The sequence below is a fragment of the Abramis brama genome (genome assembly GCF_963993115.1).
Source record: "Abramis brama genome assembly, chromosome: 5".
Taxonomy (NCBI): domain Eukaryota; kingdom Metazoa; phylum Chordata; class Actinopteri; order Cypriniformes; family Leuciscidae; genus Abramis; species Abramis brama.
In genome coordinates this window covers 32,023,779-32,044,106 of record NC_139967.1, presented here as the reverse complement: position 1 = coordinate 32,044,106, position 20,328 = coordinate 32,023,779, and the positions used below count along the sequence as shown (strand labels likewise).

General features: G+C 37.9%; 2 protein-coding genes across 3 annotated transcripts; both read right to left on the bottom strand.

Moving 5' to 3' along the window:
* Window positions 1-131: 131 nt before the first annotated feature.
* arsk (arylsulfatase family, member K) lies at window positions 132-8,300 on the bottom strand. Its single transcript, XM_084114017.1, has 8 exons — window positions 7,996-8,300; window positions 7,685-7,814; window positions 7,427-7,586; window positions 5,250-5,532; window positions 3,640-3,811; window positions 3,344-3,568; window positions 1,420-1,635; window positions 132-1,288 (listed from the first exon to the last, which is right to left on the bottom strand). The coding sequence occupies exons 1-8, from the start codon at window positions 8,110-8,112 to the stop codon at window positions 1,014-1,016; spliced, it is 1,578 nt and encodes a 525-aa protein (XP_083970143.1). The 5' UTR covers window positions 8,113-8,300; the 3' UTR covers window positions 132-1,013.
* A 255-nt stretch (window positions 8,301-8,555) lies between these two features.
* On the bottom strand, window positions 8,556-20,206 carry nol6 (nucleolar protein 6 (RNA-associated)). 2 transcript variants are annotated; one of them, XM_084114498.1, is made up of 26 exons: window positions 20,138-20,206; window positions 19,598-19,822; window positions 19,273-19,389; window positions 18,977-19,153; window positions 17,446-17,614; window positions 16,996-17,130; window positions 16,731-16,894; window positions 16,183-16,303; window positions 16,019-16,077; window positions 15,827-15,928; window positions 14,816-14,931; window positions 14,553-14,730; window positions 14,312-14,434; window positions 14,071-14,219; window positions 12,558-12,633; window positions 12,322-12,462; window positions 12,117-12,234; window positions 11,322-11,476; window positions 11,054-11,217; window positions 10,798-10,950; window positions 10,619-10,716; window positions 10,111-10,235; window positions 9,918-10,007; window positions 9,623-9,823; window positions 9,405-9,506; window positions 8,556-9,285 (listed from the first exon to the last, which is right to left on the bottom strand). In XM_084114498.1, the coding sequence occupies exons 2-26, from the start codon at window positions 19,820-19,822 to the stop codon at window positions 9,136-9,138; spliced, it is 3,408 nt and encodes a 1,135-aa protein (XP_083970624.1). In that variant the 5' UTR covers window positions 20,138-20,206; the 3' UTR covers window positions 8,556-9,135. The 2 variants fall into 2 exon arrangements, with proteins under 2 accessions (XP_083970624.1, XP_083970623.1); XM_084114497.1 differs by having other exon boundaries at window positions 20,018-20,190.
* Between the last annotated feature and the right edge of the window lie 122 nt (window positions 20,207-20,328).

The following is a 20,328-nucleotide window of genomic DNA, read 5'->3' as shown; positions in this document are numbered from 1 at the left end:
ATTTTTTTTTTTTTAATCCCATCAAGTACCATAATACGTTTAGGGTATAACCTTTATTTAAATAATTACATACATGTCTTTAAAAACATTAAAAATCATAAAATCAGATCTTTAAAAGGTTATTTAGTCCAAAGCAACTGTAGTAATTATATTGTCTGGGTAACCTTAACTAAGTGACCGTTCACACAACACTGTTGTCATCTAAAAACTACAAACTTTTTATGCGTTTTGGCCGTTCATTTACACAACAACGGCCTTTTAGGGGCCTGAAATTGCAAACATTTGAAAACGGGTTTCAAAGTGCAAGTTTTTAAAAACTACACTGTTATTGTGTTTGTGTAAACAACAAAAAAATCGCACATTTGTGAAAATGGTGATGTCATGCGCCATCATATTACGTGTTCAGTCAGTCTATAGACCTAATGTAGCCCCGCCCCTTTTCAGCGCTGCGCTCGTTGTCTTTTGACTTCCGGTCTGTATTTTCACAGCGATTCTGCGTGTTTATTAATGAATGGCTCGTTTTAAAATATTCCCGGTCGACTGACATTTAAGTCATCACAACATTACTTTAAACATCACAGTCCTCATGATAACTTTCGTTAACTTTACATTAAGTAAATCCACTTCAAAAGCTAATTACTCCTGGACAGCAGCGCCATAGAAATATACAGAGCGACCGCAAAAACGGAAGTTAAAAGACAATATTCTAAAGATGGCGGCGCCCTCGTAACGTTCTCTGGCGCATAAGGTCTATAGGAGCGTAGTATTTCTTTACAAAGTGAGATCGCCAACTACTGGCCTGGCATGAAAAATACAGCATTTTTAGTTGTCTTCTTCGCGGATCCGTGTTAACGGGGATCGTTTTGACAACGTTGTAGTCTGTATGCAAAAAACGCATAGTTTTTAGTACATCGATGCAAACGTACCCTTACGCAGACCACATTGTTATTTTGTTCCGAATAGAACCATGACTCATCTGTGCTGCTGATCATGGACAGTTATAAACCGAATGGTCAATCCAACCCTAATAGCCACTCTTCAATGTCTCTCTCATAGGACTTGGCATCTTTTTGCCAGTCAATATGCCATCGCAGGTTTGCTATGACCTGAGTGTAACTGTCCCCTAGACTTTTCTTCCATTCCAGAAACTGTTGCTTATTGTAGCGGTGAACAGTTTGGGAGACACTGGGGTAGTCCAAAATTGTGCGTAACAGCTTGTCCAAGTCCTGACATACATCAGGAAAATGTGATGCAACATTTCTCAATTCTGATTCATCTTTGGACAAGTCTGTGGAAAAAAACATTGAAATCATTAACTTAGGACAGTTGTGATATGCAAGACATCACATCCCTGTTGTGCAGAATAGTATGGCAAAAGAACGTATATCTGATTATCTTCAGCAGAGAAAAAAAACTCACTAAAAAGCTGTGGGGGAACGGTCAAGCCATCTGCATATGTGATGTACTTCCACTCGCTGATCCTCAGCATATATGTGGAGGCGTTGGCATTGCAACCATGATATTCACTGAGCACCCAGCCAGGATGAGGCTCATCTGACTCAACTCGAACCCCAGAAACCAGAGGAATCAGCGAGTGACCACTGAGACCCCCTGGCTGTGGGACACCAGCAAGATCTAACATAAACACACACAGAGCGGATGTAAACAGATGAAAACTTTTACAGGTTATAATTCATCCCAAAATTAAAAATTCTGAAATTACAGAAAATGAAGCATTTTTGCATTTCTTATTTATAATTTGTTATGTTTTATTTTATTACAATTGTGTTATTTCCATTTTCTTATGTTTTTGAAAGAATCCTCTTATTCTCACCAAGGCTACATTTATTTGGTCAAAAAGACACAATTTAATATTACAATTTAAAATAATTGTTTTATGTTTGAACATATTTTAAAATGTAATACATTCCTGTGATGGCAAAGTTGAATTTTCAGCATCGTAACCACAATCTTCATTGTCACATGATCCTTCAGAAATCATTCTAATATGCTGATTTGCTGCTCAAGAAACATTTCTTCTAATTATCAATATTAAAAACAGTTGTGCTGCTTCATATTTTTTTCGTGGAAACCATGATACTTTTTCAGGATTCTTTGATGAATAGAAAGTTCAAAAGAAAAGCATTTGTTTTAAAGGGGTGGTTGATTATGATTTCAAATTTTTAAATTTAGTTAGTGTGTATGTTTCTGTTTGAGCATAAACAACATCTGCAAAGTTACAACGCTCAAAGTTCAAAGCAAAGGGAGATATTTTGTTTTACAGAAATCACATTTTAAGGACTACAACAAACGGCTGGTAGGGACTACACGAGCTTCCTTAGTGACATCACAAACCCTAACATTTACATAAAACCCGCCCCCTGAACACGATTTATAGATTATCAAGACAGAATATGCTAATCAATGACTAGAACATAACTACACATCAGCTACATACATTTATCAACTAACCATTCAGAAATGTCCTGTTGCATTCTATATGTTGTCACTTCTTCTTGAGTCTCTCCATCTTTGTCCGGTTAGAACATAAAAGGCTAAAAGTTTTTGAAATGTTCAGTGCGTGTGTGTGAGGTAATCGGAGCTGCTAACACACAGGAGCTCTTGAAGCTCCGCCCTCTATGCTGGGAGCAGCAGCTCATTTGCATTTAAAGGGACACTCACCCTCAAAAAGTGACAATTTTAACATTATATAAAAATATCTGTGGGGTATTTTGAGCTAAAACTTCACATATACACTCTGGGGACATCAGACTTATTTTACATCTTGGGAAAAGGGCATTATACCGCCCCTTTAAATATATATATATATATATTTTTTTTTTTACATTCTAAATGTTTTCATTGTAATTTAATGTGTCCTTGCTGAATTATTATTATAATATTTTTTTGTGACTTTTTCTAGTTTATATACATTAACCCCCCAGTTTCACAGACAAGGCTTAAGACTAGACAGACTAAAATTCATGTTTGAGCTGTTTTAACTGAAAACAGATTGCACTGACATATCTTATAATATGTCAGTGCCATTGTTTTGTCACAATATACACACCAGTAATGTTTTTTTCTAAGGCGCTACTGTCCTAATTGAACTAAGGCCTATTCATGGCTTAGTCTCAGCCCTGTCTGTGAAACCAGGCCTTAAATGTATTTTGTTTTGGGCTAAAGTATGAACCTTTTTCTTCTTCTTAAGATTCTTCACCCAAATACCAAGCCATGCTTTATTTTAAGTAACTGTTAACAGCCACAAAGAACCTCGGCCTATAACAAAACAACATATTACCGGTATATTAATACTAGTAGAGCTACCAGTTCCCAGCCTTACCAAGCACAGTGGGATAAATGTCCACTAGTGATACAGGTAGACTGATTTCAAAGCCAGACTTCACTCCTGGGCCCATTATAAGCAGAGGGACATGAGAGCTGCCCTCAAACATGGACATCTTATAGAACTGCCTGTGTTCCATGGCCAGATCCCCATGATCCGAAGTGAAGAGTACGACTGTCCTGTTCAGTAAGCCGGAGTCTCTGAGAGCAGCTATCACCTCACCTAAAAACACAGAATGACGTACATCAAATCAAGTGACAAAACAGCACTTAAAAGTGCATCTGGCTGCTCACCCAACATGCTGTCTGTTTCCGCACACATTGCATAGTAAAAGGCTCTTATGTTTCTGATCTCTTCTTCCGTGAAGTGGCCACTGCAGTTTTTGGTGAAGGTGGAGTAGAAATCCACAGGGTGCATATCTTCAAACCGCAACCACTTCGGAACAGACACTTGATCGTAAGAAACCTTTGAGAGAAAACACAATCTGTCACAAAAGATTACCTTCCTGTGGGACCGACACTGCTATTACTGTACCATGATGTGGATAAAATGATAATTATAATGAACCAAACTATATAAACATAATACTGTGTTTTTGTTTATTATTATTATTTATATACTATTGTATTCTATTAATATTTTGAATAAGCTCTTATTCTGAAAATGTTAATGTTTTAATTTTAGTAACTGTATTTAGACATTTATTTTTTATTTCATTTTTAGTTTTAGTAATTATATTTCAGTTAGTTGCCAAAGTTGCTATTTAAGATTTATTTCAATTACCGAGAACTATTTTTTTTTTTTTTAGGTGTACCCAAATGTTATTATACACGTATAAAAGTGTCACTCATAGGATTTTACACTTGAAATTGTTAAACCAGGGCCATTTTTAACTGTGGGTTAACATAATCCTGAGTTATCCTGTTCACATTATTCATATAGTAGTTAACCCTGAGACAGTAATTTATATTAGGTTGACATGTTTTAAAATTTCACACTCTACATTTATAAGGCCTGGGTTGACATATTAATTGATTATATTAACACATTTGCATTTGCATTTTAATAACTGCTTGTTCATTTGTGGAAATGTCACATAAATCCACTCTGGATTTGAAATTTGAAAAATGAAATTTTTGTCATCATTTACACACCCTCAAATTGTTCTAAACCTGTATGAGTTTCTTTCTTCTGTTGAAGGTAAAAGAAAATATTTTGAAGAATGTGGATAACCAAACGGTTGCTGGTACTTACTGACTTCCATAATATGAAAAGAAAGAAAATACTATGGAAGTCAATGGGGACCAGAAACTGTTTGGTTACCCACATTCCTTAAAATAGTTTCTTTTGTGTTCAACAGAAGAAATAAATCCATACAGGTTTAGAGCAACCTGAGGGTGAGTAAATGATGACAGAATTTTCATTTGTGGGTGAACTATCCCTTTAAGTCTTCAGAAACATAAATTCACTTTTGACTACAAATTGGACTACTTCTACAATTTGACTACAAGTACACCGAATTGAATGAATTGACCTGTTTCCCTCTGAAACTGAATCCAAACACACTGTGTGTGCAGTTTCTGCGATTGTAAAAGTGCATGAATATTCTGAGACAAGCCTTGCTCAGTTTCTGATTCTTTGAATTCAAATCCCATGATTAAGTGCAGTCTAAATGTTTTAAACTACCAATTTGATTGAGATTCTAACATTTACAGATTTGAAGAGAACATACGATAAATAATTTTTTCTATTTATGGATCTGTGGTATGCCATCTTGTGGCTGAGAACCTTAATCGAGCTTTTTGCCTGCTGGATGTTCACACTTCTTGTCAAATTCTTTGCTGAACATTTACACATTATCCATTTCTCCGTTACATACGGCAAAGCAAGTCAAGCAACCTGCCTTGTTTAGCCAATACGGGGAGGTGCGGAAGGTTGAACCCCCGGCCGTGGGTCCCAGGGAGTCTGTACGGTATGGGTGGGGAAGATTCAGCCCCAGGTACAGTGCAAATGGCTGGGTGAGAGATTCAGCAGTGTGCCTGATCCACTGGACCGCAGCGTCAGTGATGTTCCAGTCTTTAGTCATCACCCTCTTTGTGGACGTATCACCCACCAGATCTGTGACCGGACGGCCCTCCTGTCTCAGCAGGAATGGAACATCTCTGGTCCACGCCTCCACACGATTACTGAAAAGAGAGGCGTTTACAGAAATCATTACTAACAATACGTGTAGCAGACAGTGTTAAAATACATTGTGCTTTCAATTTGAACAGTATGTGCATTGTGTAATCTTTTTTAAAGCATGCTAAAAATGTTTCGCTTGAAAAGTGTACTTTAGCTATCTTTCAGAAAAATAAATACCACTTGATTAAATATTTTATCAAAAGCATTGACAGTCTTACATTACAGTTAACATTCAAAGTTTGCGGTCAGAAAGATTTTTTTTAAAGAAACAATTCAGCAAGGATGCATTAAATTGATCAAAGGTGCAGTAAAGACTTTAATAATGCAACAAATGATTTTTGTTCTTTGAACTTTCTATTCATCAAAGAATCCTGATAAAATATATCATGGTTCCCAGTCTTCCCACAAATCAAAATCAACATATTAGAATGATTTCTGAATGATCATGTGACACTGGAGACTGGAGTATGATGATTGAAAATGAAAATTCAGATTTGCCATCACAGGAACAAATTAAATTTTAAAATAGAAAACAGTTATTTTTAAATTACAATAATATTTCACAATATTACTAATAGGATAATCCTGAAATGGTTCAGGTCATACTTAGATGGGAGAGGTTATTATGTGAGTATAGGAGATCATAAGTCTGAGTGGACATCAATGACATGCGGAGTCCCTCAAGGCTCAATTCTTGCGCCACTCCTGTTCAACCTGTATATGCTCCCAATGAGCCAAATAATGAGAAAGAACCAAATTGCTTACCACAGCTATGCAGACGACACACAGCTCTACTTAGCCCTATCGCCTAACGATTACAGCCCCATTGACTCCCTGTGCCAATGCATCGATGAAGTCGACAGTTGGATGTGTCAAAACTTTCTTCAGTTAAACAAAGACAAAACTGAAGTCATTGCATTTGGAAACAAAGATGAAGTTCTCAAGGTGAACGCATACCTTCACTCTAGGGGTCAAACAACTAAACATCAAGTCAGGAATCTTGGTGTGACACTAGAGTCAGACCTTAGTTTCAGTAGTCATGTCAAAGCAATAACTAAATCAGCATACTATCATCTAAAAAATATTGCAAGAATTAGATACTTTGTTTCCAGACAAGACTTAGAGAAACTTGTTCATGCTTTCATCACCAGCAGGGTGGATTATTGTAATGGACTCCTCACTGGCCTTCCCAAAAAGACCATAAGACAGTTGCAGCTCATACAGAACGCTGCTGCCAGGATTCTGAGCAGAACCAGAAAATATGAACATATCACACCAGTCCTCAGGTCTTTACACTGGCTCCCAGTTAAATTTAGGATTGATTTTAAAGTATTATTACTGGTATATAAATCATTCAATGGCCTAGGACCTCAATATATTGCAGATATGCTCACTGAATATAAACCCAACAGATCACTCAGATCACTAGGATCATATCAGCTAGAAATACCAAGGGTTCACTCTAAGCATGGCGAGTCCGCTTTTAGCTATTATGCCAGCCGCAGCTGGAACCAGCTTCCAGAAGAGATCAGATGTGCTCCTACAGTAGTGACTTTCAAATCCAGACTCAAAACACATCTGTTTAGCTATGCATTTACTGAATGAGCACTGTGCCAATGTTCGTCCGACTGTTTGTACTGTACTGTATTTTATTTTTTATTTTTCTAAACTGTTTTAATTATTCTTATTTCTTTTTATTATTTTAATTTCTTCTATGTAAAGCACTTTGAATTGCCACTGTGTATGAAAAGTGCTATATAAATAAACTTGCCTTGCCTTGCCTATTACTGTTATTACTTTATTTTTTATTTAAAAAACCTGACCAACCCCAAACTTTTGAAGGATGGTTTAATGTGCAGCTGTCCAAATACATTTTTGGGGCTACACAAAAGTCACCTGACAGAGTGATCCCCTGACGTGTAGTCTAGTTTCCCCATGCTATGAGTGTGATATCCACTCTTTCCTAAGAGGTCCATCCATGTAGTGGCATTAGGATCAAGACATTTATAGTTGTTCCAGGCCTGAGTCAAATGAACAAACTGTCCACTCCACATAGCTGCCAACACAAACGTACATTTAGGGACATGAAGATGTTTAACTTACCTTGTTTCTGTAATGGAGGTGCGCTATCAATATACTGAGTAATACTCTTACCTGCCCTTGAAGGACAACAGATGGGTGAATTAGTATATGAGTTGAGAAAAACAGCACCCATTTCCCTCATGTAGTTGATGTAAGGCATCTGTACAACTTTATTGCCTGGATGAAAAGTTAACCTGCCATCCTTGAGAAAACAAAAATCAAAAAACAGATTGTTTTAAAACGCAGTGAATAAGCGTTTACTGTATTCATCCAACTCTCTAGGTTTTGAAAGCCAGTATTTCTGCTTAGTTAAAATGACTGTAAAGTTAGTAAATGTGTACAGTTGAAAAGTGATGTATTATAGTGTAAAATCAATAACTTACGAAGGCATCAGACATGAGTATAACTATGTTTGGTCTGTCATGTGATGTCCAGTTCTGATTCATGCAGTGAGCGTTCATGTGAACAAGCAACACTAATAACACACGGAACATGAGCATGTTTCTACATCCAGACGCCAGCAGTGTCTCTTGAAAACGACTTTTAAAGACGACGAAGGTTTGAAAATAAGCTGGTTTTAAGGTCGTTTTAGTTTAGTTACTATGTTCCCTGACTGTGTAACCTGTAATATGCAAGTTCGTTTTAAAAGAAATTGCTTCTTTTCCTTTTCCGTAAACAATCACAAACTGCCCCCTACTGGACAACACATTTAATACTGCAGTAGGCAGAAATCATGAGTACTTCCATAAAGGAAATGCATTAAATAATATATTATATTACTACATATTCTATGTATTAAAAAAGAATCATATTATTTAAAATTGTATTAGTACATCATAATATTAACGCATTACATTTTTTGTTAGAAAAAACTGCAACCTTGGTGAGCATCAGACTTCTTTCAAAAACAACTGAGAGAGAATATACCAACGAGAACAACAAATTCTACAACATGTTCTTTAATTTGGCACAGCAACAAGTATTTGGGAGGAAATGTGTTACACAGCCATGATGTCACAGTAAAAATAACTAAGTTCCTAAATTATTTAGAATTAGTCTTTAAGGTCCTACATTTCATGCAATAATTTTAAAATTTTACTGAGGTAAAATTAAAGGTATAGCGGAGGATTTTTTTTACTTCCGGGTGGATCACCTATACTATTGGTCCTCCTAATTGTAAATCATTCTGGTGAATCAATCAAACTTTTCAAAAAGTGGAGAGGGCGGGTCTTATCTAAAATTCGGAAAGATCCTCCGCTATACCTTTAAATGTTTTATTACATTGTTTTACATAATATGGTTGTCCATTTCTTTACAGCGCCACATTAACATATACAATTTGGTCACTCATTGTATAACAGGAACAAATCTTCTTTTAATTAAAATAATAGAGAAGAACAATGTGTTTAAAAGGCAGATGCTGAGAATTTAATCGAAGCAATTCAAGCACATGAAATGTTACAAGTAAACACACAGAATATATCCAGATAAACATTTATTTCCACAGAAATTACTGCCAGATCCTAGACAGCCCATTTTTCCGTCCTTAGTTCCAAATTTTTGACGAGACCCTCCCCGATAATGCGGAAATCCTGCAGGATGGCCTCTATGTTTGGCACGGTGGTTGCCACATCTCCGCTCACCTCCACACGGCGGGCATTCATTAAAGATGACTGAGAACAGAGAAAATCAGGAGAGTCAGGACGCACCAAAAATCTTAATTGTAAGCCAATTGACTTACATTCTGCCAACCATAGTCAGGGTCATAAAATAAATAAATAAATAGAGGAACCTTGAAGGGTTGCGGCTCGAAGGCAGTTGGCTTCCACAGCACTGCGATCACGGTTCCACCAAATGGGTCATAAAAAAACAGAGCCAGATCTCCAAATGCATCCTAAAAATCCCAAGAGAACTGGTATAAGATGGATCTGACATACCAAGGGTATTTAAAAGTCTATATGGGCATAATGGGAAAAGATTCAGTAAAAGTTAATTAAAAACTACACAAACCCTGAGTTCAGAGAGATACAGTCGGACCGGATCATAGTCTATGACTGGCAGAGCTCCTCCTGAGGCGGATGGCTCGCCTCTAAAGGTGCCTTTCTGGAAGGTGATGGCAGGAGGATCCACAGCTTTAGCTAACAGAGGAACCTGCTGTGGGACGAGGTGGATCAGAACATCATAATCCTCCAGAGGAGGTCGAAATGCCACCTAGAAACAAAGAAAGGAAAAAGTGAGGTTAAAGACAAAAAGATGACAGTTGCATACATTTGGCTATATACAGGCTATATACAGAGGAACTGACCCGGATGTCCTGCTTTTGACTGGAGTCAATAAGATGAGTCTCTAAAACACGCAAACTCTCTGCTGCAAGCATGACAGCACGCTGAAGCATCTGTGTGGAGGAGACAGCACCAGTTATATTTACTGTACATATAACAAATCTATAGCATAACTGGTCAAATACGGTCATTTAGAACACTACTGCATTTACAAACCTGCACAGAAGGAGCCTTTTTAGTCCACACAGAGACTTTCTTATCAGTGGGAGTGGCTATGAACATGGTGGGAAGAGATTCTCTAGAGGCCACAAAGTCATTCTTTATATCTGTGTGCTCAGCAGCTGAAACATAAAAATACTCGTTTCAGGATCCACAAATGTTTTAACGCATGAAAAGTCAATTAGTCCTGCTACTGGTCAATGTGTTAGGTCTGTGTCGACTAGTTGTGGATCAAATGACTTCGGTTATGCTTGTTCTACACATGTCAACAGCAGAAGGAAAAATCCTTGGTCCGCGCTGTTCACGACAATAATCAGTAGACAGACATAAGCTCTTCTTTGTTCTTCACCCATGACTTGCCAGAAACAGTATTCATAGCAGAAACTGCAATTATATAGGGTAAACACTGACCTGCTGACAGACTAGTTGGCAAATACTTGTAAAAATGAGTAGTCGTGCAATCCCTAAAATAAACCAATGGTGAAATACCCAAGATGAAACTTACCTGTGAGTTTCCCATTGAGGTTGACTATCAGGGGATTGTTTTTCCAGTCAAAAGTGGAAAGCAAATGAAGGAAGCGAAGGAACCCCACCTGAGGAGAGCTGGGAAAAGTTTGTGGCGTCACTGTACATGTATATACAATAAAATAATTAATAAATAAATGAGCAAGAGGGCCATATTACCTTGGTGGAGTGAAGGGCGCAGGATGTAGGAAAAGTGAAGCCACCAACAGGTCAGCTGCTTCCTCTCGGACATATTCCAAAAGGAACTGAGATGCCAGCCAGCGCTTAGCCAGGCGGCACACGACACCAAAACACCCAAGCTGCTGCTGGAGCCTAACATGTAACATGTCAAGTTAGCTAGTTATCTAAACAAGTCACTTGTCAAAAGGCCGAATCAAACGAGTGTATCATGCATGTTTATGTATGTGTGTTGTACCCATGCAAGGTGCTGGTTAGGAAAGGTTTATGCTGGGTCTCCAACTCCAGCGCCTGGGCCTCAGCGTTTTCCCTGTAGATCAGCATTCCCTCAGGGGTCAGGCTTTCCCTCAGGATCTGCGGTTCTCTGTGATACGCCACCTGGATTCGGAAGGCTAGTCCATCCTGAACGGATACATACATTAAGTATGATGAAATTATGTCCGACAATGTGCTCATAATTCCATCGGGACAAAATGTGAAAAACAACAGCAACGTGCACAAATGACCTTATACACATCCAGGTAGGCGGGTGTTGCATGACATGTGTAATTGTGGTGCTTGTAAAGCAGTTCTCCCAAGCTGATGTGAAAGGCTGCCTTGATGTGGCGTATTGCCAGGTGCTCACTGGGCCATTTTCCACTTCCCTCCATATGAACAATGACTAGAGAAACAAATGACAAAAGGGGATTAAAGATAACAGCTTGCATATTCATATACCAAAATAGAGTGCTGCAGGAATGAGTCCTAAAACATGGAAAACAAGCTCTTTCACTTCCAGTTCCATAGTCTCTAAGTCAATAGGCCTGAAATAAGATCTGTGGTGAACACAAGCTCAAGATAGTTTCACATTTTATTCTATAACAATAAAATGCATCAGTAACACCCCCTTGTGATTTTTTTAAGCTTTTAAGTGTCTTGGAAAAGGTGGTAGCTAATAACTGGCTAAATAGGACTAGAGAGATTGGCGATAATAAACGTCATCATGCCAAAAAGTAAAACTCATCTACTCACAGCGTCATTGTGTTTATACTTGCAAACTGTTCTCAAACTTGCCAAATTTCAAATAAAAATTAGCAGAAGCATTTTAAAGTGATAATTAATCTAAAAAAATAAAACGTCACCATTTTCTCACTCTCATGTCATTCCAGACTTTCTTTCTTATGTGAAATAAGAAAGGTGAACTGCTAAACGTCTATCCTAGCTAGCCACTCTATTTCATATAATGAAAGTGAATGAGGGCCAGTCTGTCTTGGAACAACATTAGGATTATGAAAAACTTGATACAGTCTGCAACACAGTACCTTTGATAGGGGTGATGTAATAAGGGCAAGGCTTTTCCTTCCGTGGCACTAATCCGAGCTGGTTCTTCTTTTTGTCAAAAAACGAATAGAGCAGCTTCACAGGAACTGGGGGGAAAACCTGCAGAGGACAAATGAGGAAAAACAGAAAATTAAGAGATCTACTTGAGTACATAACACAACTGAATCTAGCGAGGAGGTGTGTGACCTGTGTGTATCTCAAGGCCTGGTGGGCACCCTGCACTGATGTTATAGACAGTGGAAGCCCCTCCAACTGCCAGAGCTTCCTGCTCAGATCATCATAAGACTGAACCACCTTCAGACTCTCCTCCTCTCCTGTAGTGCCCATCTGGGTGACAAAAAGAAATCAACGCGAGCTTGTGCAGATGAAGCAACCCGTTTACCAATTTCCACATGAGTAGCACATTCACTTTTATGAAGTACCTCTTTGCTAACTTTGATGACATCATCCAGCTGTCCACCAACAAGTCTCACACATGATTCAGGGATATCGGCATGACTAAAATGAGAGAAAATTACAAATAACATGAGAATGTCATTTATGCAAAAACATGTCAAGGAAAAGCTTATAAAAACACAAAAAAGATTCATGCTAAATATTATGCTAACAATAAAAATAAACTAAATGTTCCACAGCACCACCTTGACATAAATATTCAATTAGATCCTGATTTAGATCTCAATTCAATTTGACTCCAATCTGATTCGACTCCAATTCATTTGCGTGTTTTTCAGTAATAATATCCATTTTGCTTATATAAGTGTTATTTTAGTAACTTTTTTTGTTACTAAAAAAGATAGTAACAATAAACAAATATTATTTATATCCTATTATAGGCATTTATTAATATTTTGATTTTATTTGAGTTAAGTTGTAGTTATTTTGTCATGCACTTTTGCCATTTGTATTACTGTTTAATATTTCAATAATATAATATATATTTTATAATAATAAATATTTTTATTTATTTTTATTTCCATGCGAGTCATTTTAGTACTTCAATAACTTTTTTTCCATCAAATATATTTTAGCTTTATTTCAATTACCAATTTTTTAAATAGTTTTAATGTTAGTAAACAATAACAACATATATATTAAAAAATTCTCTCAGCTAATTCTGTAACTTTGAACACTACCCAAGCTATGCAGTTCAATTGCTATTTGACAAATTTTATATCAATGCAACCAAAAAACTAATCTGCCTGCCTGCACATAAACGGAAATAAAGTAAACGTCTGAATTGACTAAAGATGCGTTCACACTGCCAGCGACACGTAGTGACAAGGCGGCATAATCCCATTCATTTCAATACAGAGCTGGCGATTTCTGGTGATGTAGGCGCATCCAGCAACGCAACAAAGTTGAGATAAGTTTAACCTTATACAAATGAAAAGCAGCTTTCAGGAGCGACAACCAATAGGAGTGAAGTCAGTGGAGCGCACATGATCCGTCACTACAACCTGTAGTGGAGAGTGTCAGAGGCCTGATGGATAAGTTGTTACTTTAGCACTCAGCAACTTTCCTATAATTTAGGATATGTCTCTGTGTTCATACGGTGGTACTCGCCATGCTGACTCTGAGCCTGAATGGTTTTGTGAACCCAGATAGATCAGCGCTTGCGGTTTCGCTACAGATAAATAGCCGCGATGACAAAGAGCACTTTAGTCTTTTCCTACTAAAATGTTTGTTTGTAGTGGCAAGAAAACTGATTCGTTGTCTACATAACATCTGCTATGTAGACAACAAGTTATGAGTTATGAGTAACATCTGTGAATATCATTCAAAAACGTTATTAGGCAACCAGTTTTGAGAATGCCCACTAGCTTCCTGACCGCCAGTCACTGTCGCTGATAGTGTGAATGCAGCTTAACACTAAGTACACTTTTAGAGAGTGCATTTAAGTTGAGCACTATAAAGGCTAGAATAGAGACGTACAGCTGTAATAGGTGAGTGATGATCTCCAGCAGAATGAATCTCCTCTGACAGGTGGAGTTCCCTGACCACAGCACTGCCTCAGTGATGGATCCGTCCTGGAAGCGCCGCAACTCTGAGCGAGAGCCCCACAGCTGCCTAAACTCATCTGCCTTGAAACACCAACAACAGAGAGGGTGTTTGGACACTGCTACAGAACCATACGACACATACAGAGACATCTCTGGAAATTTGGGCTATTTACCTTGGGGTTATCTGCTGGCGGTCCTCTCTCAAGAACAGAGAGAGCTTGCTCAAGGTTCAGCATCAAACCAATGTTCAAAGGCGGCTGGTCCTTATGCTTAGGAGGTGCACTGTCCACCGGCCACTGCAAAAATCATTTACACACCGTTTAGGAATGCTTTGATTGGTAAAGTAGCCAATCTGATCATTAAAAGATGCATGCAGGTGCATGTTTTGACCAATGTTAATGGTAACGAATCTACCTCAGGGTCTTGAGGGAGTGAGTGTGCCAGAAGGTTGATCCTTTCTCCAAGCCCTCGCTGCAAGAGGGACAAAATGAAAGGAAGTGCACTGAGGACATAGTTCCCGCTGTGGTCCATGAGCTCATTGAGGAGTGAAAGCTTCTTACAAGAGGCCTGCAAATTCACCAGCTCACTCAGTCTGAGAAGGAGAGCGAGAAAGAGTTTTCAGAAAAACATGAATACAATAACACATGAATAGCAGGTTTGTGTTTAAGGACACTTACTGAAAGACATTGTCATATGTTCTGATCAGGGCTTTGGACGTCATGAGCAGAGCCTGGAAGCTGTCTACTGTCGGATCATCCCAGAACTTCAGTGAGAGTGATGCCTCATGCTGGATCTGACAGGCAAATTAGAAACATTTGGATTGTCACGTTGGTTCTAATGACAGAAGTGAGAGGCAGAGGATTTTTCAGGCGTGACTTTTTACTGAGCCGAGTCGAAGTGCTCCCGAGTCCCAAGTGCTATTCCGCCATACATTATAGTTATCCTTTTTACCCGCTTAGAAAAGCGCCACGTTTTATTTTGTGTCACCATACTTGGTCGTGTAACTACTTGTGTAACTGTATTTAAATAGTGAAAACGTGGAGGTGTTTGGTCGCTTCTATCTTCACCTCTGTCTGGATCCTAATGAATGAACTGGGCTAAGCTAAGTGCTATAAAAGTGTCGCCGTGCGCCAGAGCGATTGAGTGCACGCACTGAGACGAGAGAGGTATGCATCAACTCGTCTTAGTTAAGGGAATAACATAGTTTAATATGAAAAATCTGTGAAGTATCCCTTTAAACTTCCAATTCCAATACATGTATCAAATCAATTAAATATATGAGAAAGCAACCAAATCAGTGTTATTTTAGTATTATCATTATACTTCTAGAGTATGTATCATTTCAATTTAATTTTTGTTTTTTCATTTTAGTTTGTCATTTTGTTTATTTTTAGTTTTATTTCAATTAACAGAAATGTTTTATTTTTATAATTTTAGTTAACGATAATAACACTGCCCCAATATATTTTTTAAAGCCATTACATTATTTTGGCAGACAAAGTAAATATTTGACTACAATACAAGACTACTGGTTACAGTTTTTATGTACAGGTCAAGGGGCCTTTTAATACATTTATTTTAAATTTATAATTACACTTGAATTTACTTTAAATGCTAATTCTAGAAGCTATATAGTAAGAGGATATCACATTATCACTGAGCTAAATTGATACTACATCAGAGCTCACCTGTTTGTAGGTAAAAGCTGTCATGTCTGCAAGCAGATTGAGATGCCCAGACGGGTCCACAAAGACCACAGAAAACGCTGCCTGGAAGTCCTGCAGTGAGGGCTGAAGCAGGAGAAAAGAGAAAGGCATGGTGATGCAACCAAGACAAAACAGGTTCAAAAAACAGTATATGCATGAGTCACTTCTGCTCACCGCTTTTGAGTCTGGGTTTCTAGCCAATGTGATACCGCTCTCTGTCAGATCTGTGGAAGCTGAAAATGTGAAAGAATACAGCAGGTGATTAAACTGATTAATACACTCCCATAACCACCATAATAACAAGTTATAAAAAGCAGTTATACTATGACCTTTCTTACCCAAGAAGTGCAGTGCATTCCTGAACAGCTGGTAGGCATTCATGGTTTTGCCCACTTTGTGTGTGGACAGAAGATAAGCCATTAACATTGATGCATGGAAGCCGCAAAAACAACCTGCACCCTAAAGAAGTGACAGAAACAGAATTTATTAAACATAATTTGTGATCCATATATTCCTTTTAACTGACTGCACAAAAAAAGATATTGTATCTTAAAAAAAATCTCTTAGAACAAGTTATTGTTTAACTATAGTGGGGGGAAAAAAACACATACACTGGACAAAATAGACAAAATATGCATGTACAAGTATGCTATATGAAGATGCAATTATGCAAGAGATGGAATAAGAAAGATATAGTGCATGATGAATAAATTAATGTATAAACAGTGAAGTATAATGTACATGTACTTCTATGATGAACATCAATTATGATTTATTTTTTTATAGGTCATACTACAAAATAAATGACTCCAACAGGTTGTCACAATTTCTATTCACGTCACTACTGTTATTTCAATGTGGGTAATAAATAACACTGTGGCCTTACCTGGTCCAGTTCTCTCTGTCTCATCCACACTTTGAGGAGGGCGACACCATCTCCAAAAGCAGGACACTGTGCGCTGATGGCTGACAGGAACTGAAGATGTGACAGTGGGAGATGATCTCCGAGAACTGTGCTGTTATAATGAGGAGTAGCGGGCCCACTGCTCTCTGCATGATAAAAATGACAGAAAAATATCATGACATGTCAGTACGTATGTGTGCTGCTGCCTAAGTCATGAAATGGCTGATCTCAGAAAGTTCCTCAGTACCTTGCTGCTTTTTGGCAACACCTGTAAACCACTCAGTCTTGATGTTGTTCTTCTGAGGATGAAAGCGGCTAGGTTTAAGGAAGTCCGGAGGAGGAATGGCATGAATCCGCAACGTGACCTTACTGCTGTCTTTACCTAAAGGTCAAACACAAAGGTTACATGATCATTTTAGTTTGAAGCAATGATGAAAACCCTTATTAATGCATGCTCCTGAGCAAGACCAATTAATCGAAGTGTTTTTCACAGGGCCGCTTCTATTAGTGTACTCCAAGCACCAAAAAAAAAAGAGTCTTGCTAAACAGCAATTCACTTGCGAGCAGATAATAACAGTAGACATGGTGCGTGCACGTCCATGTAAATTCCTTTGGCATGAAAGCATCTGCAAGTAAGTGTAGTGCAAACTTTGAAGAAGCTAATACACATCACAAGCTAGAGTTATTACAATTGTACCTGGGGGTTTGAGAAGTAGGACTGGGCGAAGCCGGTTGCCATGGAGACAAGAGTAGCACAGTGAACCCACAGACTCTGAGAAGCAGAGGTGCTGCGCCAGGCCAGCCAGATACAGCGCTCGCTTTCGTGGGTACCGCTGGTTAATGGCATCCATCGGGTGCAAAATAGACTTCAAAGAGAAGATAGTAACAGGTATTGTAAGAGACTGAATTAATTGCACAATACTTTAGACAAACAGACATATTCTCGCGCGCGCACACACACACACACACACACACACACACACACACACACACACACAGATAGCTAGCTAGATAGCTAGCTAGACAGATAGATGGATACACACACACATTATATTTATTAGGGCTGCCAAGCAATTAACTTTGATTTGATTTGATTTGAATTAATTAATTGATTTAATCGCACATCATATTTGGCTGAGAAAAGTATGAAATAGATATTACAAAAAAATCGCTTAAGAAAGAAATATTTTATTTGATTAAACATAGAATTTATTATTAATAAATGTTTAGGCTACAACGGCCATGATTTTTGTTTTCAGATGCTGTGTCTGACTTAGCTTTAAATGCACTAAAACAGTTTGTTTGCCAACATTCTTCAAAATATCTTCTTTTATGTTCCGCAAAAGAAAGTCCTACAGGTTTGAAATGACATGAGGGTGAGTAAATGTAAATCAAAATAATTTTCATTTTATGAAATATATTATTTTTTTTTAATTAAGTGACACTCTAAATAAGAAAGTAAAACTGCCAGTAGGTGGCGGTAAATGTCTAAATGAGTAAGTCATTGAGTCAATTCATTCATTGATCCGTTTAAACGGCTGAAACATTCAGGGATGAAGTAAATGGCTCTCTTTATAAATGGGCCATTTATTCATCGGTTCACTTGATTGATTACACGGATTCATTCAGAAACGAAACACTGCTGTGTGTTGCTTGGAGCGCACAACAGTTCTGCTGTGGCTTACAGGTAATATTTTTGTTGGCAAAATTGAGACAATAACAAAACAGACAATATTGTATCTGAAATATAATATTGTTGTATAAAATCAATATCACATTTGCACTCTTGCTATTCGGGACAAAAACTGATTTCTGTTAAAAAAAATATTGTATTCTATAGGCTACATAACGCAGTGAGTTGTTGCCCTGCTTCATGTTCATCACCAATCAATTGTATGAAATGTATGATGACTGTAAGTCAGGGCGTTAAATAATTTTATTTGCATTATATTTACATTACTAATTAAAGTAACACGTTAAACCAATCATCAAAACCTTTCATCAAAGTTATACATGAATTTTGAACAATACCCGTTCTCGTCTTAGGACAACTTTGATGAACTTTATGATCCACTTCAAGTGTTGACTACTGTATATATATTTTATATATATAGCATATACAGACAGACATATGCTAGAACTATGGTTATATATGCTAGATGGATTGACAGGCAGAGAGAGAAATATGTTGCATAAATAGCACCGTTGTTTTGAAGGTTATAACTTACAGCTGGAATAGTGACAGCCAAGTCCACAATGACTCTGGGTTTGATACAGGTCCCCAGTGGATAACTGCCTACCACGTCGATTGATGCAGGAGGCTCCATGTGAAATTTGCCTTTTGATGCCAGCGGGACGAGGAGGAATGGGACTTCCACGCCTGGCAACCATGAAAGATCATCCAACTAGAGAGAAAGAAAAGGCTAATAAGAAAATGATGTTGACAGCTACCATAGAGATCAGTAAAAATAAGCGCTGATGCTACGCTGCTGATGATAATGTAAATGCTTCACAAATTTCTGACCTCCACAACTTCAGATTCAGCCACAGACTGCAGGGAAGCTGTAACCTCCTGCACAAAAGAGTCCACCAGCTTCTTCCTGTGCTCACTAAGAGCCACTTCTTTCAGCAATTCCTCCATCTGAACATCAACCATATGAATCCGTGATAAATTATACTGAATATATTGTTATAATGCACATATTCTCATACATTGACAAATAAGTCATAGTTCACGGCCATGCCATGCAGTGAGCAGCTCATTGAGCAATCAGTCATAGATTACAATAAAACACGTATGCAGCTATGGTAACATAAAATGACAGTAAAATATGCATGTGATTTCTTACCTGCATTTTCAATATGCTGCAGTGGAAGAGATTTTCTGCTTCTTTCAGCTGGTTGAGCTCTTCCACTGTGGGGGCTTTGAATAGCTCCTTTTTGGACAGTTTGAGAGGCCGTAAGACCCCACCATCCGAGACTGTGTCATTTGCCTTTCGCTTGGGATCCTTAGACTGTTTTGCACTCTTGTTCTCCATTCCTTCTTCATTCTTAATGTTATCTGGTTCTTCCATCTGTTGAAGAGATTTTACGGTTGTTAATACTCATCAATAAAGTTAATACACTTTCTGTATATGCATTTACTAAACAAAACTAAAAAACTAAAAGTAAAGGTTTAAATATTTTGAAAAACAAGTAGCAAAAGTGGTGTATTTTGGTAATACAGCTTTTCTAACTAATATAATAAAAAGAAATGCGTGACACCAAACCTCATGAACCATTTCTTCAGTTAATGACGATTCCTTCCTCTTTTTATTAATTTGCACATAAATTACAGTAAGCTTTTAGAAGGGTAAACACAAATGATTAATTAATTTACAGTTTCTTACGATTCAACGAGTCGCTCACATGGGTAACACATGGGACATACTAAACCAGGACCGATACGTGAGTTAACTGATTGGTTCGTGTGAAGTTAATCCTTTAAGTGATTGGCTGCTGAGCTTTGGTTCCGCCTCCAAACATGGTCAAGGTTGGTAGAGATTACATTTGACGCCTCTCTGGGAATATTAAATGCATT